The sequence below is a fragment of the Mirounga leonina genome, unplaced genomic scaffold (genome assembly GCF_011800145.1).
Source record: "Mirounga leonina isolate KUSES-001 unplaced genomic scaffold, KU_Mleo_1.0 Mir_93, whole genome shotgun sequence".
NCBI lineage: Eukaryota > Metazoa > Chordata > Mammalia > Carnivora > Phocidae > Mirounga > Mirounga leonina.
Window position 1 is genome coordinate 44,248,227 of NW_023270854.1, and position 27,390 is coordinate 44,275,616.

The following is a 27,390-nucleotide window of genomic DNA, read 5'->3' on the forward strand; positions in this document are numbered from 1 at the left end:
GGGCGCCTGGGTGGCTCGGTCGGTTAAGCATCTGCCTTTGGCTCAGGTCATGATCTCAGGGTCCTGGGATCGAGCCCCGCATCGGGCTCCCTGCTCAGTGGGGAGTCTGCTTCGCCCTCTCCCACTGCCTCTGCCCATGACTCATGCTCTCTCTCATGCTCTCTCTCTCTCAAATAAAATCTTTAAAAAAAAATTTTTTTTAATGCATGGATTAAGAGTTAAGTGGGTTCTATGAGTTTGAAGGGGGCTCCTATAATAAAGTGAATGGAAGATTTGATGTCAAATTTGGATGCTCAGAAGGCTTTGGGACCTAATTCTCAGGTGTCCTCAGAGACCGGCAGAAACTATCCTCTAAATAAGCTATATATGCAATACTCATTGATTTTAAGGCACTGCTGGGGCTTTTTTATTTTATTTATTTATTTAAACTCATGTGAAATTGTAAGATTTTTTTCTCTCTCTCTCTTCAGGGTCATTCTGCTATTTAGTTCAAGTCAGTAGAGACCACAGAGCTTGACACATGGTAGGAGCCCCAATTAAGTATTACTTGAATGAATGAAGAAGCAATGAGATCTCTCGTAAAATACGTTGACATTATGGTTGGGAGTCTTGTTATACAGTTAAGTAACTGTGGTCAGTAAAGTGATGTTTTTCTACAGGAACCGTTATTGTGAGTCCAATGGGAATGTGTCAGGTCTAAAATGACACTCCCAAGGCAACCACAGATTTCCATCCTAGCAACTAGCAGGGTCCGTGCTTAAGATACTGTGATCACAGCTCGCATACCCTAAGTGGTTGGTTGGCTAACTATCAGAAAATAGAATTAATGGGAACACTGCAGTCTCTGGGAATTCCATATAGTATAGATGTTCCTTGAGTCTGTGTGTGTGTTATAAATACATATATTTTATTTTTATTTATTTATTTATTTTTTAAAGATTTTATTTATTTGACAGAGAGACACAGCGAGAGAGGGAACACAAGCAGGGGGAGTGGGAGAGGGAGAAGCAGGCTTCCCGTGGAGCAGGGAGCCCGATGCGGGGCTCGATCCCAGGACCCTGGGATCATGACCTGAGCGGAAGGCAGACACTTAATGACTGAGCCACCCAGGTGCGCCTATAAATACATACATTTTAAACCGAGGTTGAAATTTGTGGAAAAGCTATGATTTGTATTAAATTGTTCTATTAAATGTTATGAATTACAATATCAAATAATATAGATAAGTATTTTACTATTGACATGCTTTTCTGGAAATATCCCCCAGAAACCTGTTTCTTTCCCCAGTGAAAGAGGTAATGTAGTCCAACTTGATAGTGAAACATGACATAAGACAGGGGCATACCTTTTTAACAAATAAAGCCATTCAAACTTTCAGTTTAAACTTTAGCTCATTTGTTCTAGGCAGTGCCCCTGGGGCTCCTGTTTGAACAGCACTCAGCTAGGTTAGATTTAGAAGGCAAAATTTTCATTAGCTTCTTTTGAAAGATGCCTGAAGTCAAATCCCTTGAAGGACTCTCCTACGGAAAAATCATTGCTGCTCTGCTGGGTAGGTGAGGTGGATGATTAAGCTAAGGACTCCTCAGACTGAAAGCAGCCGAGAAATGGAAATTTTAAAGGTAAACTGATCAACAGGCCTGGAAAACCCATACAGGATAGAAATGGGGGAAAGAGGCATCTGAAATAACCTCTTTCATGTCAGAGTACTCTAGTCAGATTGATGCATCCTATGAGAGGAAATAATAAACATCTTTTTAGCTTTTAAAAAAGGCAGCATTTCACAGAAATTTAGATGAGTATTTGAATAGTAAGGTGTTTTGATTGAAGTTTTTTCCAGGATTATTTTTGGTTTATTTTCTTTCTGAGTAGAACTTAGAGTAAAGTGAATAAATCTTTTTTCTTTTCTTTTCTTTTCTTTTTAAAGATATTATTTATTTATTTGAGAGAGAGCGAATGAGAGAGAAGGGGGGAGGGTCAGAGGGAGAAACAGACTCCCTGCCTAGCAGGGAGCCCGATGCGGGACTCGATCCAGGGACTCCAGGATCATGACCTGAGCTGAAGGCAGTCAGTCGCTCAACCCACTGAGCCACCCAGGTGCCCAAAGTGAATAAATCTTAAGTGTCCACATGTGTACAACTGTGGGACCACCCAGAGCAACATTTAGAACTTGTCTAGCAGTCCAGAAGGCTCGTTCTTACTCCTGCCAGTCAGTATCCCCCCGCCCCCCAACAGGTGACCAGTGTCCTGAGCTCTCTCTTCCCAGATTTATTTTGTGGTCTGTATCTTCATGTGAGTGGAATCATACGGAACATGCTCTTGTGTCTGGTGCCTTTTCTCTGTGCTCTCTCTGTGAGAGCCATAAATGTTCCATTTTCCTCACTGCATGGTATTAATTTCATTTATTTTCATAAAATCAGTCAAAAGGGAGAAATGGTGCTGTGAGGTCATAAGCTGTTTGTATTCACTTGTGAAGTAACTGTGCTTCTCCATTTAAATACGGCCAGGGGTGCCTCGTTGGCTCAGTCAGTAGGGGCATGTGACTGCATCTCGGGGTTGTAGGTTTGAGCCCCACGTTGGGTGTAGAGATTACTTAAAAATAAAATCTTTATTTTTTTAAAGATTTATTTATTTATTTGTTTGACAGAGAGAGGGAACACGAGCAGGGGGAGTGGGAGAGGGAGAAGCAGGCTTCCCGCAGAGCAGGGAGCTCGATGCGGGGCTCGATCCCAGGACCCCGGGATCATTAGCTGAGCCAAAGATAGCCGCTTAACAACTCAGCCACCCAGGTGCCCCGAAAAAAATAAAATCTTCAAAAAAATACTTTATAGAATAAGTAAATAAAATAAACATAGTTGATAAGTTCAAGTCTGTCATGATTTGGGCTTCCGTATATTAGGAACACTCCAAGCGGGGTTTACCGTGCTGTCCGATGGGACAGCCACTAGCCACGCGTGGCTATGTATGTTACAATTTAAATTAATTAAATTTAAATTTAAATTTCTGTTCTTCAGTTCCACTAGCCACACCTCAAATGCTCAAATAGTCTCATGTTGCTAGTGTCCACCTTCCTGAAGGGAGCAGATCTCGAATGTTCCCATTGTTGTAGGAAGCCCTGTTCGGCAGCGCTGTTTAGAAAGGTGGCTGTCAGCCGTCTTCCTCTCCCCTTTCCCCCTCTGCGGACACAAGGATGTTGTGGTGAGTTTTATTTTTCCCACTTCAGTTAACAATTAATTCTGCGGTTCTCAGACCATCATCATCTTACAGGCTTCCTACATTGTCCCTCCAGACCGTGGGGGGAAAAAATAAGTTGGAGAATGCTCACAACATGCTGCACTTTTAATTTCTAGAAAGTACCATGTGCTCTCCAACTTTGGGGCCTTGGCAGTATTGCTTGAAACCCTCCTTCCAGCATCCCACTGTGTGGTGATTTCTCATCTATCAGATCTCAGCTTAGACTGGCTCCAGGAGACCTTCCCCATCCGTCCTCCCAGCCCCCAAGCCTGGGGTACGTGTCCCCTCAAGTAGCTTTCATAGTGACCTGCCCCCCCCGCCCCCCACGCACCTGATAGCAGCTGCTTGTTTCTTGGTTTCCGTCTCCCACTGAACAATAAGCCCGGTAAGGGCAGGCACCGCTCTGTCACGTTCGCAGTTGGGTATCTGGTGCAGTGCCTGGCTCTTGGGAGAGGGTAGTGAATACTGTGGAAGGAGAGAGCAATGGGCTGCACAAGGAAGGGCCAGGAACCAAGTAGCTTCATGTCAGGGTTCCTGTCTCCCAGGTAGAGGGGTCTGTTCCACAGGGGAGTTTCTCAGAGACAGCTTTCAGCCTGGGCATCTTACAGAATACACATCGGTACCCTGAGCTGTTCCTTCAGGAGTGAGGAGGGCACAACCGAGACATTTGCACCCTTCCTGGTTCAAGGGTTTGGTTTGCCTTTCGTCGGCAGTCATACTAAAAAGCCAAACTGAGAGGATGCTGGGGGAGCCATCGAAGGGAAAGGCCGATGGGGAAGTGGAGCTGCACATGGTCATAATACGGTAGAAAATTCTGCATCTGTCAGCGGGCAGCTGTTCTTGGCATCACAGGCCACGTGTCAGCACGCCGGATGACCTCATGGGGAGGCAGCCGTGGTAAGAAAGGAAGCGTATCCTGTCAGGATAGGTACCAGAAACCCCAACTCAGACTAGCTTTAAAAATAAGGAACGTTGTTTTCCCGAGTAACAGGACATCTAGAGATGGGCTCGGAGTTGGTTGACTCGGTGTGTTGACAGTGTCACCGAGAACCTCGGTCCTTTCCAGCTCAGCTTGGCCACCCTGGGCACTGGCTTCCTCCTGAGGCTGGTAGGAAGATGGCTGCTGTGGTTACTGGCACCCCATCTGGAACCTCAGTGTCGAGAGAAAGAAGAGAAAGCCACTGTCGAGGAAGGGGGTTGCCAGAGTGTGTTATGATGGAGCATCTGGAGTAGACGCGGTGGATAACTGAGCATCCGTTATAAACACCAAGACCTCCCGGCCCCAAATATCCCCCCATCCCAGCCTCTGGTTCTTCAAAGTTCTTTCAGTCTGCCTTAGACTTCAAAGTGCCTTAGAAGTGATCTAACAAACAGGACACGCACAGCCCAGGGAAGGCTCCCAGAATGGAGAAAGAGAGCGAAGGGGAGGAAGTCCAGGCCGCTCACCGAAGACCAGTTCCTGTCCTTGACAGTCCTGCCAGAGTCTGGCCTGAGCCCACTCATCGGGGAAACTCCCTCCTGGCCCTTAAGGGTTAATTCCCCTCCCCCGCCACCCTGCTGCTGAAGAAACAGTGGCTTAATTTTAAAATTTAGCAATAGCCATTCATTCATGATTTACAATGTAAATGGTATATATTCTGGGAAATCTGGAATCCTTCAACTGATCAGTTATGCTTTAATTTTTTTCTCCTTCTATATAGACCTCACAGTATTGGGGCTGTGCTGAATGAGGTCACAGTCTAACTACAGTATTAACCCTGCAAGTCTGTTCATTTTCGCCTGAGCACCCTCAGGCGGGATCCAGAATGTGTCCAATTGAAAAACTATTACAGACCCTGCAGTGCTGTGATGGGATGAATTGTAACAGGGAGGGGGCCCGTAGTGTGTGTGGGGGGGTGTCTTTCACCAGGTAGGAAGTATCTCTTAAAAGTAGAGGCTATGGGATTGCATTTTTTAAGGGAAGAATGTTGTTCTTTGTCACTGGAATTTTAAAATGCTAACTTTTAATATTTTCATACCTTAACTGTTTTATATTTTCTACCAACCGTGTCTTTTTTAGTTTTCTTCCCCCATCCAATACCTCTTCAATATCGCTTCTCTGTGTGCTACAAACATCCGCTTATGTTTTTTTTAATACCCATTTTGCATTATTAAAAATACATAGGAACATATAAAGAATAATACAGTAAACACCCATGAACCAACCACTCAATTTAAGAAGTAAAACATGAACTCTTTTCCTACGACTGTTTCTGGGCCCTGTTTAATTCAGCATGGAGCAAAGCACAACACAGATGGTCAGCGTTTTGTGTAAAGGCCCCATCCCACCCCATGAATGGTAGCTGCAGAGTTTCAGAAAGCATGTGCATTCACAGTCTTGCCTGGACATGTGGTTAATGCTAAGTAGTCTAACAGTTGTGCCCCAGGTAACTCCTAAAGCTGTTTCAGATCATAAAATCTCTGCTGTTTTGCAAATTTATATTTTATCGTGCTGGGTTTTATGCACAAAAACTAGATGACTTCCCCTTTATAATCTCCATCAAAGGCATTTTTCAAAATCCCTTTATTATGCCTTATCACTGGCTTTGCCACATATCTGCATGTTTGAAAACAATTTCTGGCTAAATGATAAATCTGCGAGTATGGTGGCGTTAGTCTTGCAGAACTCAGACATAAATGCTATTGTAGCTTATTCCTCAATTGCAGGCTCTAAATATTTGACCCCTTCATTGAGTGCCAGAGACCTGACTTGACTTGTCTATGGTTTGGGCTCTTATTTAGAAGCAATCGACCGTGTTTGGATAGTGTTGGAAATATTTATATTGTCTCCATGGGAAGGATGTCATATTTTATTTCCTCAAGAGTACACTTCCTTCAGCATGCTCTCGTGGCCACCCTGTGATGTCCTCCGTCCGCTCTTCTGCTCATACCTCTGCCCATAGGACTCTCCATCGGCACCTGCCCCATTGCTGCCCCAGGAGCTTGATCTCTGCGAGAAGTCTGGCGTAGACAAGAGCAGCTTGCTCGTGGCTTGCACAAACATACTTACCACTGAAGGGTACAGTCTTTCCAAAGTGTCCCCAGATCCAGAGAGGGAGAGAGAGGTGGAGAACAAATGGGTAGAGTGTGTGTGGATTTTTTTTTTAATCTCTTGACTGATAAACTAGCTGTGCCTATTTACAAGGTTGCTTTGAGAATGTGTGCTGATGGCCAAGCTAGTCCTACCCTCTTTTTCCTGATTTGAAAAATAGAAATCAAGGAAAACATTTTGCAGAACACAAGTGCTGAAAGGTCTGTATTTATCCCAACTGCCTAGCAATGAGTTTCCAAAGAGAAGGATAAAGCATCCGTATTTTATTTAGACGTGGGTTGTTTTCAAGCGTTGATTGTCTTTTTATTTGGAATGAGTGGTAGCTCTCCACGTGCCATTTACCAGTTGTTAAATGCGAGAATTCATTAGTGAAATAAGCAGTCATAGAGCTCAGGATGATTGGAAATGAACATTAGTTCGGCTCCTTGATTCCGAGCATGGGAAGTTTTCCTTTTCTTTGTTACAGATTTTGTTTTCTCAATATTCATTACAACGAGAGCGAGAGCCTGCTGATGTGGGGAGATTTTATTGCCGAATGAATACCAACGCTAGTTGCTGGCTTATTCTTTTTTTTTTTTTTTAAAGATTTTATTTATTTATTTGAGACAGAGAATGAGAGACAGAGAGCACGAAAGGGAGGAGGGTCAGAGGGAGAAGCAGACTCCCCGCCGAGCAGGGAGCCTGATACGGGACTCGATCCCGGGACTCCAGGATCATGACCTGAGCCGAAGGCAGTCGCTTAACCAACTGAGCCACCCAGGCGCCCCTCGCTGGCTTATTCTTTATGATGCATGTGTTTTCTTTCTCTCCACTGAAAAAATGAAAACGTGTCTAAACTTGCTTATCTCTCTGTAGGACAGTCGACCCAATATGTCAAGACCTCTGATCACTAGATCTCCTGCATCTCCACTGAACAACCAAGGCATTCCTACTCCAGCACAGCTCACAAAATCCAACGCCCCCGTCCACATTGATGTGGGCGGCCACATGTACACCAGCAGCTTGGCCACCCTCACCAAATACCCCGAATCAAGGTAATCCGGAAAAAAAGGAAAAGTCACGCTCGGAAGTGCATGTGTTTGATGCCCTAACTGTTTTTCCTTTGACCAGCACACCAGCAGCGTGGGGCCGGGGTTAGAACATGAGCGCCCGCCTACCGAGGCTGCTCTGGGATGTGGCTGTCAATCTCGGCCCAGTCAGGGCCTGACCCACAGCTTAGTGGGGTATGCATAGACCTGTCACACGGGATCGGAGTTTTACCCTGCCAAGATCTTCGCGTTTCTCAACGTAGTACAAACAGAAGGATGATTTCTACCTACCGTGGACTTTTCTTCTGTCCTCTTCTTCTAAAACACACATTCTTATCAGTTCTTAGAATTTTCTAGGAAATCATTTGGCCCACCAACTTGTGAACTAGAGAAAAAAAAAAAGAGAGACTCTTATCAGTGAGTGGGGCAGTATATTTAGAACAGTATGCAAAAGTCCAGGAAGCCAAGATAGTCTTGCTTTAAAAAAAAAAAAAAAAAAGCGCAGCGGGATTTCTGAGCACCCAAGGCAGATAAGTAAATATAGAAAGTGTCTGAAGAGAGGAGAGTGGTTTACAAATAGGCATTACACACTTGATGCTTATGAGACACCCCCTCCCGTATGCCCTCCCACCCACTTCTAGAGGATTTGCTTTTTTATTGTTGCCGTGACACCCCTCCTGGCTTTGCTTGGATTTGGGGGCTATGCCCAGATCCTCTAAGGGATCTGATCTCCACCTGCTCTGCTGGTGGGTAGAGGAGGAGGCAGGAGCTCATGTGAGCTAAAGTCAGGAAAAAGGGAGTTTCTCTGCTTGGTTTTGCTCATCTGAAATGGCAACACACCATTTGGGCTTCGGGAAGGCACCAACTGCTTTGATAAGAGCTTCTGACGGAGTGACAGATAGCAGGTAGCTTTACAGCCTGAGCAGATAGCACTGACATAAAAGTCACCGGCATCTTGATAACTGCATGAAGACCCGTTTTTTTGGTTGTGTTTTTTTATTCTCGCTCTACTGCCTGAGATTTTATGAAGGAAGGGGAAGGTTGAGAAGAAGAAAGAGGAAATATTTTCTCGATTTTTCAGATTCAATTCCTGCAATCAAAGTGAAATAATTTTTTAAAACACAAATGACTATTAATTCAATTAGCAAAAAACCATGTCTTTTTAAATGAAATGATGCTATCAGTTATTCATTTTATTGAGTCCCTGCTTTCCCTGAGCGCATCGTAATAGGCACTCCAAAGTCATGCTACGTGATGGCTGTATTTCCCAAGAATATCATGATAAAGCAATGTTCCTTTAAAAAGATACTTACTTCCATTCCTTCTAAGCTAATACCAACATCAACAAAAGAAAATCGCTGTGCCGGGCGCCTGGGTGGCTCAGATGGTTAGGCGTCTGCCTTCGGCTCAGGTCATGATCTCAGGGTCCTGGGATCGAGTCCCGCATCGGGCTTCCTGCTCTGCGGGGAGCCTGCTTCTCCCTCTGCCTCTCTCTCTCTTTCTCTCTCTCTGTCTCTCATGAATAAATAAATAAAATTAAAAAAAAAAAAAAAAGAAAATCGCTGTGCCTCTTCAGATGAGCACTGAATTCTAGGCGGCAAGCCACAAAACTTACAGGAGTCAAAAAGCAAATCCTTAGCTGTAGCAAAATTCACCGATCTGATGGCCTTTTGCTTCAGTCGGATTTTTAAACTCTGATCCAGGAGGGAAGTTAATAATTACCCCATGTGCATATGATGGAAGTAGTAGGTTTTCTTGGAGTGCTCATTGCAGCTGGGTGGGTCTTCTTACGGACTAAAGCCCCGTGGGGGTTTTGGCTTCTGGGAAGCTCCCCTGTCTCACTTAGGCTGTGCAATGGTAGGAGGTAGAAATTCGTTGGAGACTCTGTTTATTCAGTTCCTCTCTCAAATAGTTTGCCACTTTTAAAGACCTCGGACAGTATCTCGTTTGGAGAGTCTTCCTCTGGCCACCTGTGCGTGGGTATTTCTAAGAGTCTGCTTTGGGTTCCTCATTATCCACACCCTGAGGCATGCATCGCATTCCGTGATCTCAAGACTGGGGATATCGGCATTGTCTCATATGGCAGCCACTGGCCGCGTGCAACCATTGAGCACTTGAAATGTGGCTGGTCCAAATCAAAATGTCCTAGATTGTAAAGAATTATGACCCGCCCCCCCAAAAAGTAAAATATCTCCATAGTATTTTATTATTGATTTCATGTTGGAGTGAGAATATACTGACTTAAATAAAATGGGTCATGAAAATTAATTTTACCTGTTTCCTTTTACTCTTTTAATGTGGCTCCCAGAAAACCCCAAATTACATGCATCTTGCTTTTTATTTCTATTGGACTGTACTGAACTATACACAAGATTTTTTGAAAATCTCATCAAACCTACTTCTCCCCCAGCCTGATACTTCCATGCATCATAAGTTGAATTTCTCTTTCAACCAACCTGATTAACTATACACAAGATTTTTAAAAAATCTCATCAAACCTACTTCTCCCCCAACCTGATACTTCCGTGCATCATAAGTTGAATTTCTCTTTCAACCAACTTAATTAGGAAAGATGAAATTGCTCATCTTCCTTTCCCGATCTTTCCCTACACTTCCTTGTCACCATCATGGGAACAACATCAGAAATAATTTATGGTTCATTAGTCCCACGTTTGAATGCTGACTCTGCCATTTAGTAGTTGTTTGGCCAAGGACAGGTCCAATTTCTAAGCGCCTGTCTTCTCTCTTGTAAAATAGACATAGATATGTCTTCTTGCAAGGTTATTGAGAGGATTAAGTGTAATTACAAAAAGCACTCCATGGCCCTGTGCCCAACACATACTATTGCCTTTATGCTTAATCTTCTGCCAAACCCAGCAATTGTTTCTTTTCAGACTGCCTTCCAAATACCAGATATATCCCATTCCTTCATTTCCTAGACCATGGAAACAGGCTCACTTTTGGATTCTTGCCTGAATTACTGTAGGCTCCAGGGACTCCTAGCCGGCACCTTCTGGTTCTTGATCTTGATGCCCCTACCTGTCCCAGAGCTGCTGAGCTATTCCAAGATCATCTTTATTGTCAGGGAGATATTTTTAAGCCTGTGTTAGACTCTGAAACAAGCCTTACAAACTGACTTGACGACGGTGGTTTAGATGTTGAACTGACCACTCGGCTCCCTCTTGGATTGTGTGTGTGTGTGTGTGTGTGTGTTGTAATTCACCCGATGTTCATTTCAAGGCAACAATCAGTTTAATGGGACCCATATATAAATGTTCTTAGTCACAGATACAGGGAAGACAGAGTTTCATGCTTTTCTTATACATGTCGGTTCCTCCTTCCAACTTCTGAGAAAATCTCTTTGGGGATAAATCCTAGGAGATTAGGTTGCCCCTGACCATGGAATAATAAATAGCTCCCACTCCAGTTCTCTAGTAATGGGTACTTGGAACCCTTCCCACCCTGTGGGACCATTCTCAGCACACACTGGTTCTTCTCTCACTTGCCTTTCCCTTGGTGTAGCCCAGAGGGGAGGAGGGCTTTTTCCTTGGTTTTGTTTTCTAGGATTTCAAGGGGAGACTTGTAGTGTAAGAGTCCTAATTTGTTTGTAGTAAGGGATCGTAAAAGAAGTCATGTCTTTCTACAATTTCAAAGGTCCTACAAAGAGCCTTTATTCCATTTTGAAATATTTTAGGTGACTTTTTATTCTGTCTCTGTTTATCACCTTCTTGGCTAAAGACTACCTTTAGAACCCCAGAAAGTGGTACAAGGGACCACACAGCTAAACATTAGAAGCACCTGGGAAGCATTAAAAAGCCATGCACAGTCCTGCCCCAGACCAATAAAGTAGGAATCTCTGCAGTTTGCCCAAGAGATCCTGATTTTCACCATCTGGTTTTGAATGACACCAAGATGTATGGTCCCTCCAAGTGAATATAGGCTTCTTCCTCAATGAATGTTTCATGCTATATCGTAATGGCCATCCCACCAAAAGAAAATACCTCTTGATCTTTATTTCTTTGATTACCAAGGTTACCTGGTTCCACTGTGTGTGGGTATCCCTTGTGCTTTCTTTGGGTGGGGGAAGCTTGTAAGCCCTGAGTAGGGATTCAAGAAGCAAGCTGACTTGTACATTTTAAACAAGGTTCATCACTCACATTGTTACTCACATCCATTGTCAGGTGGTTTCTAGCTGAAGGGACTGACGGTTTCAGATTAACTGCAGTAGTGCATACGTCAGTGATGTGCTCTGTCTTACTGATGTTTTGTGTAAGATGCAAAACAGCTCTTCGGAGATGGTTTATGAGACCGAGGCTGATCCACACCACCTCAGGGATCAAGGAGATAGATCCCTTGCAGAGGAGCTGACAAGTCCCCGATTCTGGTTGCTATTCTGAATTGTAATCACCCAGTTCAGATCTGTAATAACTTTACATCAAGTAAGTAAAACGAAACAAAACCAAAGTCAAAAAAAGTATATCACCATCATGAAAAGATTTTTAATGGATTTACAAAGAAGATAGAGCATATTTTACTTGATGGTTTGCTAGCTTGATTGATAAGTTGTAAGTCTCCAGACGTGGGAGGTGGGCCACATCTGTACTCGTGCCCCGGGCCCTGCACGTTTTAACGACAGACTTGATTATATCTGATTTAAAAATCTAAGGCACCCATTATTAACATCATTGATAACAACAAAATCTAGGTATCTAAGTCATTTGTCATTAAGTAATTAAGATTAGTACCAAATGACACGGCCTCTTTAAAATCTCCCGCTGTTGCCACTGAAGTATCTTTATAGCCACACATGCGTGTGTGATTTGAAAGCAATATTCTGTGCAGGATGTCTGGGAGGCTCAGTCGGTTAAGTGTCCAACTCGATTTCAGCTCAGGTTTTGATCTCAGTGTCATGAGTTCAAGCCCAAATTGGGCTCCATGCTGGGCGCAGAGCCTTCTTAAAACGAAACAGAACAAAACAAAAACATTCTGTGCTTTAAAAGAAGACACGAGTCTGAGTCCAGGTTAGGTCCATTTCATCCTTTACTATCGCCTCGAACAAAACCAGTATTAATAGCGGCTATATTGATGGCTACTCCGATGTGGGCTTTTGAAAACCGGAAAGTGGGCTGTTACCACTAATGAGTGAAACCTCTGGGGTGGTAATAAGGCAGGGGTCTTAACTAAAAGAGCCGGGCAGCCGGCGACCTAGAGGTGAAAGACAGGATCTCGTGTTACAGTCCCCTAAGCCATCCGATCTGACGACTTGACGGAGCTTCTGTGTATTTTAAACCCGGTACAGAAGTTAACTCCCACATAAGTAGATTATGCTAAATTGGTCTCTCCTAAATAGCCGCGGAGTTACTAAGCACGCTGGCGTATGTAGGTAATTGCAAAACTCAAGAGACTGGGCTTTCCGCCTTGCAGTCAACACCCATGGCCACCCAAGGGGTGTGTGTATTTGGAGCTTTAGGACGGAGATGCCAAACGTGTGCCTTTGCCAGCAGAGAGCCGGCTCCTGGCGTGCTTCACTGTCGATGTGTGAGCCGGGAAGGCATGGTGCATGGGGAGCTGCCCTGGAAGGAAAGTTGGATGGGTGCACTCTTATGGGATTGGTGCACACACTCCCAGGACGACTGAATGCTCATGTTTGGAGTTCCGTGTAATTGTGCGAGGCCAGACTCGGAGGTGTTCTGGAATCCTGTGTTAGGGCTGGGGATTCTGTGCTGTGACTCTGTGACTTCACCATTCCAGTTTCCTAGGACAGGCCCTAGACACGGGTTCCGTCCTGGCATCGCGCAGGCCCGAATTTCAGGATCCCAACAGAAATGCCAAAAAAAATAAATGCATCCTTCTTGCCACACAGTTCACTAAGCTCTCCTGCAGAATTATGGCAGGACACTGAATAGGGGGCTTTTTATTATAACCTACTCTTTAGATCAGCATGATTTATAATGCAGCGTCTCCGGGGGTGCCTGGGTGGCGCCATCGGTTAAATGTCTGACTCTTGGTTTCAGCTAAGGTTGTGAGCTTGTGAGATGGAGCCTCTGTTAGGCTTCACGCTCCATGTGGAGTCTGCTTAGGACTGTCCCTCTCCCGCTGTCCCTTCCCGCTGTGCGCTCGCTCTCTCTCTCTCAAATAAATAAATCTTATAATGCAGTGTCTATCTCAAGTTAAAAAAAAAATCACAGAACAGATTATTGGGGAAGTAGAAGTCATCCTGAGATGCAAACTCTCAGCACAGATGGAAGGAAGGAGCATATCCCTGCTGCTTTGAAAACGCCCATGGAAATGCATAAAATGAGGACAGTCTAACCTAATGGTGAACAGTTTTGATTGCTAAGATGGGTTGATCTGTTAAAAAAGAAAATTAGTTTATTGGGGGGAGGGGGGTGGCGTTGAAAAGGAGGTAAAGCACCTGGCTAATGAGAAATGAAAGTTTCTCCAGGGTAATCGGGGCAATTTTCCTCTTCTCTGTCTCTTCTTGTCATCTTACAGTATTGCTTTTCCAAAATTGCTCCTCAGTTATATAGGCAAAGAGCAAATGAAACCAGCTTCAAAAGGCTTTTTTTTCCTAAATGATGAAACTGGATTTTCTCTTCCGTACTGAAAAGCCAGGAACTTACGCTACGCTACCGGTGGATTCAGGAAACTTCCCTTGGCACTTGGGAACAAAACAGACCTCGCTTTTATAGTAATCTAACTCATAAAGTTTTGTCTTAGAGCATACTTCGGAGAAAAATATAGCCGTGCTGTAGCCTGTCGTCTTCCCTGTGCTGTTCTTCCATCCACTGGGTGATTTCTTCTGTGCTCCCCAGGGGCCAGGGCGGATACTGGCCAGCAGAAGTCCTTGCTCCCCTGTGGTTTACATGGGGAAGCGGGGAGGGCAGACGATGAGTAAAGAGTCAGTAAATGGTATTTGAGTTAGGACCGAGTGAAGTAGTAAGAAGAATAACATACGGAATAAATACGCCCACTTTGGGATATAGTTTGCCCCCTGTATTAAGCTGACAGATCATTTTATTCCTACATATTTGCACATCTAAATTTTCAAGGCAAAATCTAGTGGACGTGTTAGTGCAGATTTAGAAGCAGACTTTTGTCACTTCGGTGTAACACATCACCCCGATCTTGGCTCAGTTGCCTCTTCTGTTCTGTTATGCATCTGCTACCTGATGTGTGGCACGTGCGTATGTTCACCCCTCGGCTCGGTGGGAAGGAGATGCAGAGTGAAGTCCACTCTCTGGGCCACGGATGTGGAAGAGCTCAAGGCTACGTCAGCTCAGATCACCTTGCTGGGGTACTGACCCTACAACTGTTCCTGATACATTTTCTTTAATTTTGCACTCGGTCACGGAAGTGATCCTTGGTTTTGACCAAAATAGTTAAGGAAGAAAGAAAGAAACATGGGCAGAAGCCCCTTGGTGGCCAGTAATGAAGCTGGTTCATCCCCTTGCCCGCTCCTGGCTAAGGCCAGGAAGAAGGTGAAGGCCACCGTGCCGCCCTGTCCCTCTCGATGGCAGAGCTGTGAGGAGGGGAGGAGCACTGGGTATCCAGCGTGAAGCGGCTCAGGGCCGAACTGTGGGTCGTATTCTTGATATTTCTGAACTTCTCCCTTGCCAGGAACTCCATCTCATTTTCAATAGAAACGCCGTCCAGTCCCCGGAAACCTCTTTCTCACTCAGTCTCCCATCGTGTATTCTTCATGCTATGCATTGTGCCTGCCACCGAGTGGACGTTCAAGAGCTGGCTGGATATATGAATGAGTTACCAGGTGAAACATTGTGCACAGAGGCCGGGTCCTCAAAACAGTGAAGGGCAAGTAACTGAGTAAAGGTGTTCAAAATAGTGAAGTTCCAAAGCCAGGCTGGGCTCATTATCTGTATTTCTCATCTAACGTGCACAGTGATCTTAGAGGCAGGGACTGTCATTTACCCCCGTGCACAGATAAAAACACTGCAACTCTGAGAGGTCAAGTGACTGAGCAGGAGTCCCACTCCCACTCCGCTACAGGCCATCTGTGGTTTCTTCTTCTATAGCTGCACTTTTCAACCCCGGGGGCAGGTGAGAATCTGCAGGAGCTCAAACAAGCCAACCAACCTGGCCCTCCCTGCAAAGATCCCGGTTTCATTGGTCTGGAGCAAGGCATGGGATATTCTCATGTTTCCCATGGCCAGCCACATAATCCTTCTGACCACCTTCCAGAACTATGTTCTAAAGGTGGTCGTGAGCCTAGAGGGCAGGTCATCCACGATAAGTTCAAGCCACTTGATTCTTAAGGTGGCCTTCACCCAGTTCTTTAGGTGCTAGGGTAACATGAGGACTTAATGGTAGGCCTCATCCCATCGGAGCGGCAAAGAAGTACCTGCTTTTTTCTTCAAGGCGGAGCCCAGAAAGGGATTTTCTAGTCTAGTTACCCGAAGGGAAAGAGTAAGAAGGGAATAAATCAACCCAGGCAACAACCCAGATACCAGTGAACCAGATGAACCAGATGAACGGAAGGGTGACACCTGTCTTCTGAATGTTTTCCTCCAACCGATACCTCCTCCCTAATCCCCACACACCAGAGTCAAAAAATGCAGATTCCTGGGCCCTGCCCACCATTCGCGTGACCAGTAGTATGTCAGGATCTGAAGGGAGTCTGCAGTTTTCATCAGCATCAGGCGATGCACCCCAGCTCAGCGTTTGGGCACCAGGTGTGTAGAGGAGGGTGTGGAAGAGAAACGTGCCAGTGTCCCGGGCAGGGTGGGCATGGCAGTGGTGTGGCAGGAGATGGGTCGTTAAAGCGAGACTTTTCTTACTGATTCTGGCTTGATTTGGGACATTTGGGACAATAATACTGACGGTACTCCTTTTGCTATGGCATAAGGAATAGTGTCATTGAGCAATGCCAAGGTCATTTTTGCTCTGTTTTTCATTGTATTTTCATGTTTCCCCTCATGATACAAGAAAGTACTTTATAATAACAAAGTCTATGTTCTATTTACTTATTTGAAAAGTTAATTAGTAGGTAGTTCATAGAAGATTCTGGTAGTCTTTCACAAAGTTAATATGTGAAAATACACTTCACTTTACTGTGTCTTAAGGACAGTTTCATTATAAGGGCTTAGAATTGACAATGTTATTTCACACAACCCAGCTTGTGGATCTCATGTGACTTTGGCTCCTCAAACCATTTAGTTTCTTCAAGACAAAACAAAGCGTAGCTTCTGTCGGCCACATAACCGATTCTGGTGGAGTGCTTCCTTTGAGACCTACTTTATGGCAAACGAGGACCAACACTGAAACATTTTAGGTGAATTTCCAAAAGAGGAACTGCATTTTGGTCATTGGGGGGAGTTCTGTGGGCAGGAGTGTTACACCCCACAGTGTTACTCTTGTGTCTGCCATTTACTGGGTAGCCTCTTCCCAGGCTGCCATGATCTACTTCGTAGAGATGTGAAATCTCCTTCTGTCAGAAAGGAAGACATGTGAAGTGTCTGTGCTGTGTGTCTTCGTGGCTGCAATAAAACAATGCAAGTTATTCCCAGGCTGGGGGAGTCTTCTGTCTGAAGCCAATGCAGAAAATAAGCTTTTCCCCCCTTAAATTCCAAACAGAAGCATTTATTATTTAAAACCCAAACACATGATATTGTAATTGGCATTTGAATGTTGGCAATTTAAAAAATAATAGTAAACCAAAATAATAATAATAATAATAGTAAACCTCAGAAAGTCACACTGAAGGATCCCTGATGGGTCCACCGAGCACAGAAATGCCCTCTGCTGAAAGCTGAGGTATGTTCATAGAAAAAGCGAGTCCACTACATCTGCCCGTTTGTTCTATTATCATTATAGAAGTAACCCATTAAAATGCCATTTCTTTTCAGTAAAATGCAGGATTTAAAGCTTCAACTAGATCGGTTATCCATGTTCTGCCTCTGAAAGAGGACTCTCAGGATTCCCTGAAGATAGAAAGTAGCAACAATTCGGGGCGCCTGGGTGGCTCAGTCAGCTAAGTGTCCGACTTCTGCTCAGGTCATGATCTCGGGGGTCCTGGGATCGAGCCCCATGTCGGGCTCCGTGCCCAGCACGGATTCTGCTTGTCTCTTTCCCTCTGCCCCTCCCCCAGCTCATGCTCGCTCACTCTCGCTCTGTCTCTCTCAAATGAATAAAATCTTAAAAAAAAAAAAAAAAAGCAACAATTGGTCCTTAACGCAGCAGGCTGAAGGGGGGCATAATGCCTTGCATGGCGGGCTTCTGAGTGTGCCCAGGGTGGCCCTGGAGAAAGAAGGAAGGAAAGGGGGGGGCCGGTATCGAGAAATCAGTTGTACTCTTACAACTGTATGCATGTCGTGTATTCATATTCCAAAGGCAAACACCCAGAAGCTCCAATCTGGCGGCGATCCCATTTGCAAAAAAAAATGTTAAAGAAAAAAAAAATCCGCGTCTGGGTCCCCCAACAATATCAGCTGTTGCTGGACCATCTGAATCTCATCAAGATACAGTGTCACTGGAAATGACGCTGTCACTGGGTAATGGCTTTCTGCTGCTACGTAAATGCCCTGTGTCAGTTGGCTTAGTAGTGACATTGCTGCTTATCTTTTTCGGTGGTAATGATTATTTTTACTTCTGTGCAGTTTTTCTTACTGTGTTGCCATATTCAGAAGATAAATTACAACTGTGCGTACTAGCTAACCACCGCTTTGAAACAGTGGTGAACCTTGCCAGGCCCAGGGCTTCGTCACTGGAAGGTGGAGCTGAGCACGCCCAAACTTGCTCTCGTGCTCTGAGCCCGATGTATTCCAGAACTCTGCCTGGCTTCAGTAGACTTGTCAAGGCCCCTGCCATCCCTCCAAAAATTGATTTTTTTTTAAGAAACAGTTTAGGAGGCCCCGGGGGCTTGAGAGCTTACCTAAAAAAAGTGAAAACTCCGTTAGTCTCCAAGCAGTGCAAACAGTCAATAGTAAAGCAGAAAAGAAGGGTCTCTGAAGTGTATCCCACTGAGCCATAACCTGAGGGGCCCTAAGGAAGGTACTTCATCAACACATCACCATTTTGAGGACACATTGCGGAAGGAACAAGACACCACGAAGGGTGGGATTCAGAGAACATTGTCGCACACATTCAGACGCACTGGAGTAAAGGCGGTACCAACCAACGAACCTAGGGAACCGTGTTGAATATGGATGAAGCTCTGGTCTTCACCATGGCTGCATGTCTGGGCCGGTTACAGACACCAGACAGTGACAGGACAGTTTATATTTCCAAGTGCACATTCTGTGGGGCTCTTGAAGAACCCATTTGTAATCCTTTATGTAGATTTTAGAAGTTAGCACAAGTACTTCTTTGTCCAACGAGCCCTGGCTTCCATGCGCCTCTCCCGGAGGACTTTCAAATGGAGCGGCAGGGATGAGAAGCAGTGGCGTCCAGTGACGACTATAACTTGTCACCTTCTGTTTAATGATCATCTGAAAAGGAAGAGGAAAAAGAAGAAATTCTTGTTATCAGCCGGGACGTTCACTTCTTTAAAGTTTTGCAGGTTAGGGCTTGGTTCTGAGTTTTGTTGGAAGGGACAGGGAGGAATACAGATAGCTAACACCCACTGCTTAGCTGTCTAAGGACCGGCTTGGTGCCTCGGGGTAAATTCTTGAACTATGATAAACCCCAGCAGGGCGGAGATGGTTACACAAGACGCACACCTACAACAGCGCATTGTTGACCATGGTGTAGCCAAAGGCAGGATGCTGTCAGCTCCGAGTGCCTTGTTTCCCAACCACACACACCCGAGAATGTTGTCTTTGAATCATGAGGTGATAGAAACTTAGTGTTTTTCATATGTCACTTTGACTTGGTGATTATTTAAATACTCTTGTGACATAAATTCAAAATCTTAGTCTTCTCAGAATAAAAGGCCCACCAGGCATGTTGTCCATCATGATTTGAATAAGCAATTGGAATTTTTTAAAAAAATGGCAGTATGGACATTTTACATGTTCTTTTTTTTTTTTTTTCTTTTCATTTTACATGTTCTTTACAATGTTGATATACCTTTGAAGCTGAGTAGATGTGACTCTTGTCCAAATTGCAGCCTTCTTTCCTTCTATAGAGGTGTAACTCACAGTCCTGAGGCTAGATCTCCTCCCTTTGGCTTTGTCTCTGAAAGCCTCGTTTCAGAACGCGCTTTCAAGCTTCCTAGTCACTCTGAAGTGAGGCAGGGACGGAGGAATTCAGTCATTTTCATTCATCCAACCACCTCACCTTACTCTTGAGCAGTTGAACCATCCCTTGAATGGTGTCAGCCCTGGTGTGTGCGTGCGTGTGTGAGGAGCAGGGAAGGGGTACAAAGGAGTCAGGGTAGATTCACTTGCTTTCTTCCATACAGCTTCTGTTAGGTTTTGAAAAAGCGTTTACCTGATTTTTAGGTAAATTGTATTTTTCTCGTCCTTTCTCTTTTTATTAAGCACCATGTTAAGTCTCTGGTTTTTCACTTATGGGTACTCAGCAGAATATTGAAGCACTTCATTGTACACTGTTGCTTTGCTGGCCCCGTGACCAGCAGGCAAAAAAATTGTTAAATTGGAAATAGAAACAGCTAGCTTCACCATAGTCCTCGCCTAGTGGCATATAATGAATACAGTGCTTTTATTCGAAGTGACTACTATGACGTGTTGGGAGCCAGCTCCCATAGTCTGGAACAGTAAAACACCAGAGGAGATGGGGACAGGCTCCCTTCCACATGCTGTTGTCGCTGACAGTCTCAAAGAGAGAGTGGGGCCCCCAGGAGAGCACAATCCCAGGGCGCGGCGCTGAGTCCAGTCCGTTCGTTAGAAGCCTGATGCACAGATAGACAAATCAGGAACGTGTCCTCATGCAGGAGAGCGCTTGTTCAGTCGTGAGGTCTGCTGATATTTCAGAAGCCCAGGAATAAGCCCAGTCACTTAGAAAAACAGATTAAAATCAATGGAACACATAGGGAAGAGTTTGCATGTGTAACAAGGAACTAGAAACAAGAAAACCAAAGTGGCACTTGCAAGGTGCATGAAAGCTGGTGGGAGGGGCCAGAGCAGGAAGGGGAAGGGGGCAGAATGTTCTGGGACGGATAGCCCACTGAGGGTTGGGGACAGCACAGAGCAAATGGGCTGGCCCTCATTCTACAGGAAAAAGAGCCTGCAGAGCTCAGAGGCCCTCGGTGAGTTATCTGATGGCTCTGGCCTCCGTCTCTCCATCAGTAAAGTCAAAATATTACTTCATGGAGTTGTTGTGAGGTGTGAATCCGATAACCCATAAAGTTTTTAACATTGTGTCTAACCAACTCAAAAAATGTTGGCTATTACAACATTTTTTCAGAGCTATTACTCTGAAGAGTAATTATTACTGTAAAGTGGAAAACATATTCTAGAGTTTTAAATCAAGAGAAAAAAGGAGTGTCAAAAATCCCTCCCAATACAGAACAGACTGTTGGGAGGAGGACGGGGTGGGCGATGGGGGCAGGCTCATGCCTGTGCAAGCTTGTCTGCCCAAATACAAACGACAGAAAACCTAAACAGAAACTTCTTGAGCCGAAAACACCCAAGTGGGCTCCCAGGGAGGATATGATGATCTGATCCTGGACTGAGCTTAGAAAAATAGCTCTAGAAATCATTTTTAAGCAGGCATTTGCTCAAACCAGAGAACAGGACCAGGTGACTGTAAAGGTTTTCTTCCAGGATTTCATATACAGTCAGAATTCCGTTTTGGCATAGCCCACCATCGCCGAAGGACGAATATCTGTCAGCGTCTCCCGAGCCCGGGCCAGGCGGGCACAGTGGTCTGCCGAGGAGCGAGCACCAGGCAGTCAGGGAGCAGCTCCAAACTGCGGTCTGTGGTCCAGCTGCCTGAGTGTGAATTCTGGCCTCTGGGCTGAGAAGCTGGCCACGGCATCCCCGTAAAACGGGGCTGCTAGGATCCACCGAGTAGGCACTCTGTGAGCACTCAGTACTGTGTCCTGCACAGAGTGAATTCTCAGTAAATGTAGTTCTTTTCGGACATCCATTTATTCTCCTAAGAATTCTTCGGGCTAGGTATTATCCCATTTCTCAGCTGAAGACATCAAAACTCCATTGATTTGGTCTGAAAGATGGTAGAGTCAGGATTCAAACCCAGGTCTGTGAGTTTTAGGGCTGAATGTGCTGGGGGCTCCTAAAACACCCCAGAAAGCACTATGCCCAAGCTCTTGGGAATAACGGTGCCCTCACATGCTCCACTGGGCTCCACACTTTGAGAGAGATGCTCTTCACTTGCTCTGTTCCCACCATCATGTTCCTTCTTGCCTGAAATCCCTTTTCCAAGCCACTGTGCCTTTCTCCTTATACCTCATGATCCCTAGGACCCTGCACAGACATTGCCTCCTGCAGGAAGCCTTCCCTGCCTGCCCTCGGCTAGCGAGGTCCCCCTCTGTCCTTCCTTGACTCCCAGTGGGACTGCATCATCCTCATTTTGAAAGGCCTGGCAGAGCACCAGGAACATGGTAGGCACTCAATAAATGCAGAAATAAAAAGCCTACTTTCATAAATTCTGGTGGTTTAAAAAAAAATCATGTTAATTGTAATAATACATTTTTCATAGTTAACAGTCAATGTAACTCTCGGAATTAAAAAACAAAACAAAACAAAACTGTTCTAGTCAGAGTCCTGGGGGGCACTCATGAGATTCTTAGAGGATTAGCAGCCCCGAGTGGCCCCGAACTCCCCCTCCGCCAACAGTAGTCCGGCAGTGATCAGTTCTCCAAAATGCCAAGTTCCAGAGTTGTTTTGCTCTCCTAGTTTTTCTTATATTTTAAACTTGCCTTTCCTTTCTCCCCTGGTTTCTTCAGTTCTATGCATCATTTAAGAAAATGATGCTGCCTCAGGGAACTGTACTGGAAACATAACTTCCCCATAAGTAGATACAATTTGTTTTGTTTGTTCCTACCAAGAAGGTATTTTCTCCCTTCTCTGAAATTACTTCTGTCCATTTCTATAACAAGCTCTGAATTAATTTGTATCTGTGTTCATGAAACATAGAGGAAATTTCCCACGTGTGGGAACTATAAAGAACTCTTCCTAGAATTGTTCTAACAGTTATAACACTTGAAGCATATGAAACACTCTTTATGATAATTCAGGCTTCTCAAACAGTAAGTGGACTGGTGATTTCTTTCTTTTTAAACATAATCATACCAGGCACTCCCCACCTCTTTTTTTTTAAAGAAAAACTTTTTTAATATGGACATTTAGAAATATATGCAAAGAGAGAGAGACTACAATATTGAACTCCCAAGGGTCTAAATTTCAGGTATCAATCTAGCACGTCTCTTCCCTTCCACCACTGTTTCCCTCCTTTCCCATCTGAGCAGAAAAGGGGAAGAGGCACCCCCTGGTTGCAAGACTGCCTCCTCTCTCCAGGTCTGCTATCCTGAGTCTGGTTTCACCTGCAGTGACAGCTGTCCACACACCTCTCACACGTGGGCACACCCCTGCACACTCACGTTTGCGCGGGCACAAACATGCCCACCTTCACCCAGCTCTGTACCCCATATGCTTTCTTACTCAGGTTTCAAATATTAGGACAGAAACTCGGTTGGGAATGTAACTTGGAGCAGTAGACATCACTTCCTAACATAACAGACCAACTTGGAATAGTAGACCTAAAAAAGTATGAAGGTCCAAGTGCTTCTGAAAACAAAATTATGGGCGCCTGGGTGGCTCAGATGGTTAAGCGTCTGCCTTCGGCTCAGGTCATGATCCCAGGGTCCTGGGATCGAGTCCCGCATCGGGCTCCCTGCTCCTTGGGAGCCTGCTTTTCTCTCTCTCTCTCTCTGTCTCTCTCTGTCTCTCATGAATAAATAAAATCTTTAAAAAAAAAAAAAAGAAAAAATTATTCATAGAAAAATCCTCTTCAAATGGGATTTTTTAAGAAGTAATGTCCTAATTGGTGGGCTAATGGCAGATTGTTTTCTGTTCTGCTGCTTCTGTGTACTCTACACTTTTGCAATTTTCAACAATGAGTAGGTCTCGCTTTTATAATTTAAAAATAGCCCCTAGATGCTAAGAGGAGTAATTGGTCAGTTGCCTCTTATTCTCTTACGCAGCAAAATAAATATGGACCAGAAACTAAATGAGATCTTTTCCTTGTGTCCAAACCGTATTTTCTTTGGCTTGGAAGCCCAGGAGTAGAGAAAAAGGCCTTTCTTGGCAAAGGGAAGCTAAGTGGGTGACACAGCCCAGCCACCACTCTCCTGCCCTTTACCCCTTGGTCTGTCTTTGGCACTTTGTTCTCAGCCCTGGGCAGGGTCTTCTCCACCCTTCCTGAGCCAGTGGATCCCGTGCCACTGCAGATGAACGCTTCTCTTATTGCCTCTCTCACTGTATAATTACCATGTGCCTTCTGGCGCTGGAGAATAGAAAGGATTAACCCCGCTTGCCTCTGGAAAAGCGGGGCCCGGTATCATATTACACGCCATGGTGCTTGATGTGACGTGGTATTCACCAGGTGGCAGGAGGAGGATGGGTTGTGTGGAGCCTTGGAAGCGTTGGAAATCTCTCCTTAGCTGTAAAGTGACCAATCCCACAGGGGTGCGTCAGAATTAAATGTAGGGTCACAGCACATAAGGGAACACAAGGGCTGCAAGGTAAATGGAGTTGGAACCTCATGTGTCATTCCTCTCCCCAGAAATTGTCATTGTCCTAAGAATGCTCACTTTCCCATCCCATTTTATGCCCCTTCACGTTGTACCAACAGTTTGGAAGTAACCTCTGAAGTCTTGGAGTGTTTTGATTGGATTCCATTGAGTTTAGGGTACCTACTCAGTGTGCCTACACCCAGCCCCTGAGCCTCAACTTTTTGTTTCATGGCTATTAAATAGTTTCTCTACAAAGTTGATAATCACCAAATTTTCTTGGGATAACATGCAACGTTAGCAAACTCCACTGAAATATAACAATTGTGCATTCCTCAAGGAAAGTTGTTGTCATTTTCTTTGTTTGTTTGAAATTGCACATGAAAAGGCATTATAAATTACTGGTTAAGGACACAGGCTTTAGAATCAGACCCAGGTTGTAACTTAAGCCAAGTGACAACCATTCTGGGCTTCAGATTCCTCATCTGTGAAATGAGAATAATATGGCCACCTCATAGGATCATTGTAAAACCAAATGAGATAAAGCCCATAAAACAGCCAGCTCACTCTTGGCACATAATACAATTCAATAAATAGTAACTAGCATTAAAGCAGTTGGCCTCCACGGGCTTGAATGTGACCTCTGCCCGTTACCCCAGGGACAGCGTGGTGCATTCAGAGCCAGCTCTGTGTCTAGCCAGCTGGGCATCCTTGAGCATTACGTATTTGGGACTCGTTTCTCCATTTGTAAAATGGGACGTTGATCTAGGTCATCCTGGAGATCTTCCCTTCCAAAAGGCTGGAAGTGGCTGGCTATTTAGGAAGAGGTGCTGTGACAGTTCGAAGGGACAGAATGATTAACTGAAAAGCTCTCAAGTCCGTGATGTTGACTTGTTCTTTAGTCTATGCTCATCCTCCTTCGCACTGGTTCTCAACTCAGCTGTTCATCAGACTAATTTGGAGAGATGCCTGGGCCCCAACCCTAAGCAGTAATTACATCATAATATCTGGCACTATTTTTTAAAAGCCCCTCCAGTGATTCAGTGTGCCACCAGGGTTAAGGACCACTGCTGTATGCAAATAACACAGTCAAAAGCAAGGCAGAGGAGAGAGGATGTGGCTAAGCCACAAACTGCATCTTTGAGGAGATGTGATTTCAGATTGGTGTTTCATTCAGTCTCACTTCTAAATTTGCTCTTTTCCTTAACATCATTGGAGAGCATAGCCTGACATCAGCCCCCATCGGCCTCGAAACTGAATCCAGACTCCTTGACCTGGCTTATACAGCTTTTCACGATCTGACTCTGCTGCTCCAGCCTCATTTTTCAGGCGGCCTGCCTCTGCCCCAGTAGGGAGTAATCACATGCCAGGTTTCTTCTAGCTTCAAGCCTTTCTATCTCTCCTACCCCTCTCCTTTCTTACCTGACCTTCCCTGCCGCCCTGGTACTTGGCCAACTTCTGTTTGTCCTTCAGGTCTCCACTGAACTTTCTCTTTCTTCCAGGCCTCCCCAGAGTTGAGTTAGGTGCACCTCCTGTGTACTCCCGTAACCCACTCTGCACACCCAGTGACACACTGCACTTGATCTGCATTCCCAACCCCACAGACTGTTAAATTCCACGAAAGCAAGGAATGTGTGGTTTACTTAACCACAGCGTTCCCTGAAAATTTCACATGGTCAAGATCATTGAATATGGGTAAATAATTGAATGACTGCACAATAAAAGGAAATTCTTAAAGAACCGAGTCACAGTAAATTAAAGAAACCAGATCCTATGAATGAATGCACAAGAAAAAAATAAATTCTTAATGACGGAGTCACACTAAGCCAGGTATATCGGGCCCTATCCCTATCCCTATCCTCTCTTTCATTTAAGACCATTCTTTAACACCAGAGAGAGGAGGAGCCATAGTGGGGAACCAGACTTACTTTCCACAAGAAGGAGCTTAATTTCCTTGGAGACTTGATCCTGCATTATTTGTTCCATAAACAATAATCAACAGTGTTAATATTAAAAAGCAAGAGAAATATATTTCAGTATCTCTTAATGCATATTTTTAGTGAACCTTTATATTCGTACTAGTTAGTGAAATATTTACAGATAAAATGACAGGATGTTTAGGGTTTACTCTAAAAATTCCACTGGGGAGAGGGAGCAATAGAAGTATGGGTGAAACAAGCTTGGCCAAGGGTTGACAGCTTTTGAAGCTGGATGGACACATGGGGGTTCCTTATATGATTTTCCCTACTTTGGCATAAGTTTGAAATTGTCCAAAACAAAATGTTAAAAAATAAGTGTAAAAAAAAAAATACAATCGTGGGAGGACTTTTTTCTCAGCATTGCTGTTTGGTTCAATGAGTGTCAAAAACAAAACAAAACAAACAAAACAAACACCAAAAACCAAGGCGGCCGGCCATACATCATCCGGAGCCAGCTTGGTCTTGGTCAGTTGGAAAACAGGAATGTTCTCCAAGGTTCGTAAACTAATCAGTTCCATGTAGTTTTCAGGCACCAGAGTTTACAAATCACTGCAGTTTGATTTGTAACTCCATTCATGTGTCCGCAAGAAATACAGCCCTTGCCGACGTTGCCCCCATTCGCTCAGCCAAACAATGCTTTTCCAGGGCACTTGCAAAACAGACCCCAGGACGCCATTTTACGGTCGCTGGCACCGCCCTGTCCTTCCGCATTGTTTTCACAGCTCAGAACGTGCTTCCTTTTAAAGTTGGAAAAGACCAGCAGCCTAACGGTGCCCTTTACCGCGCCTAACGTTTGGCGTCTCAGAGCCGGGGCCGCCTCCTTGTCGAGAGGCCCTGCGCCCCGGACGGTCGTGGCCGTGGCGAGGCCCGCGGGCCCGTCCCTCCCCGGCGCCCTCCCCGCTCAGCTGCCGCCCAGACCACACGGCCGGTGCCACCATCCTCGGGCCTGTCCCTTCGCTCGTCCTCGTCCTCCGGGCGGAGCGTCCCGGGGCGGCGCGCCCCGCGCTGGGTCCTGCGCCTCGCTGGGGCCCCTCAGCCGGGCGGCGGGCCCCGGGCCTCCCTCCTCAGCTCCCGCCCTCTGTCGGCCCGAGCGACTCCCACCGCAGACCCAGCTTCCCCGGTGCATCGCGCGGCCGCCTCGCTGGCCTGCGCTGGGCCTCCTTTCACCGCGCCCCCAGCTCGTCGCTTGCGCCTCCCATTTCGGCCTCGTGCCTCGCGCAGGTGCTTCTCGTTGCAACTAGGCCCCCTTCCCCGGATGTGCCAGAAGGGGGGGGGGGGATGGGTGTGTTTCCACCCTAAAAGCCTTTTTTTTTTAAGATTTTATTTATTTGCGAGAGAGAATGAGAGACAGAGAGCATGAGAGGGAGGAGGGTCAGAGGGAGAAGCAGACTCCCTGCCAAGCAGGGAGCCCGATGCGGGACTCGATCCCGGGACTCCAGGATCATG

The 27,390-nt window shown here is 45.4% G+C and overlaps 1 protein-coding gene across 2 annotated transcripts in view; it reads left to right on the top strand.

Moving 5' to 3' along the window:
* The window catches only part of KCTD1 (potassium channel tetramerization domain containing 1), a 90,150-nt gene that overhangs the window by 38,953 nt on the left and 23,807 nt on the right, over nt 1-27,390 (top strand). For both annotated transcript variants that reach the window (XM_034996347.1, XM_034996346.1), the window contains exon 2: nt 7,178-7,356. In XM_034996347.1, the coding sequence (XP_034852238.1) occupies nt 7,193-7,356 (164 nt within the window). In that variant the 5' untranslated portion in view covers nt 7,178-7,192. The remainder of the gene's footprint in view (nt 1-7,177; nt 7,357-27,390) is intronic.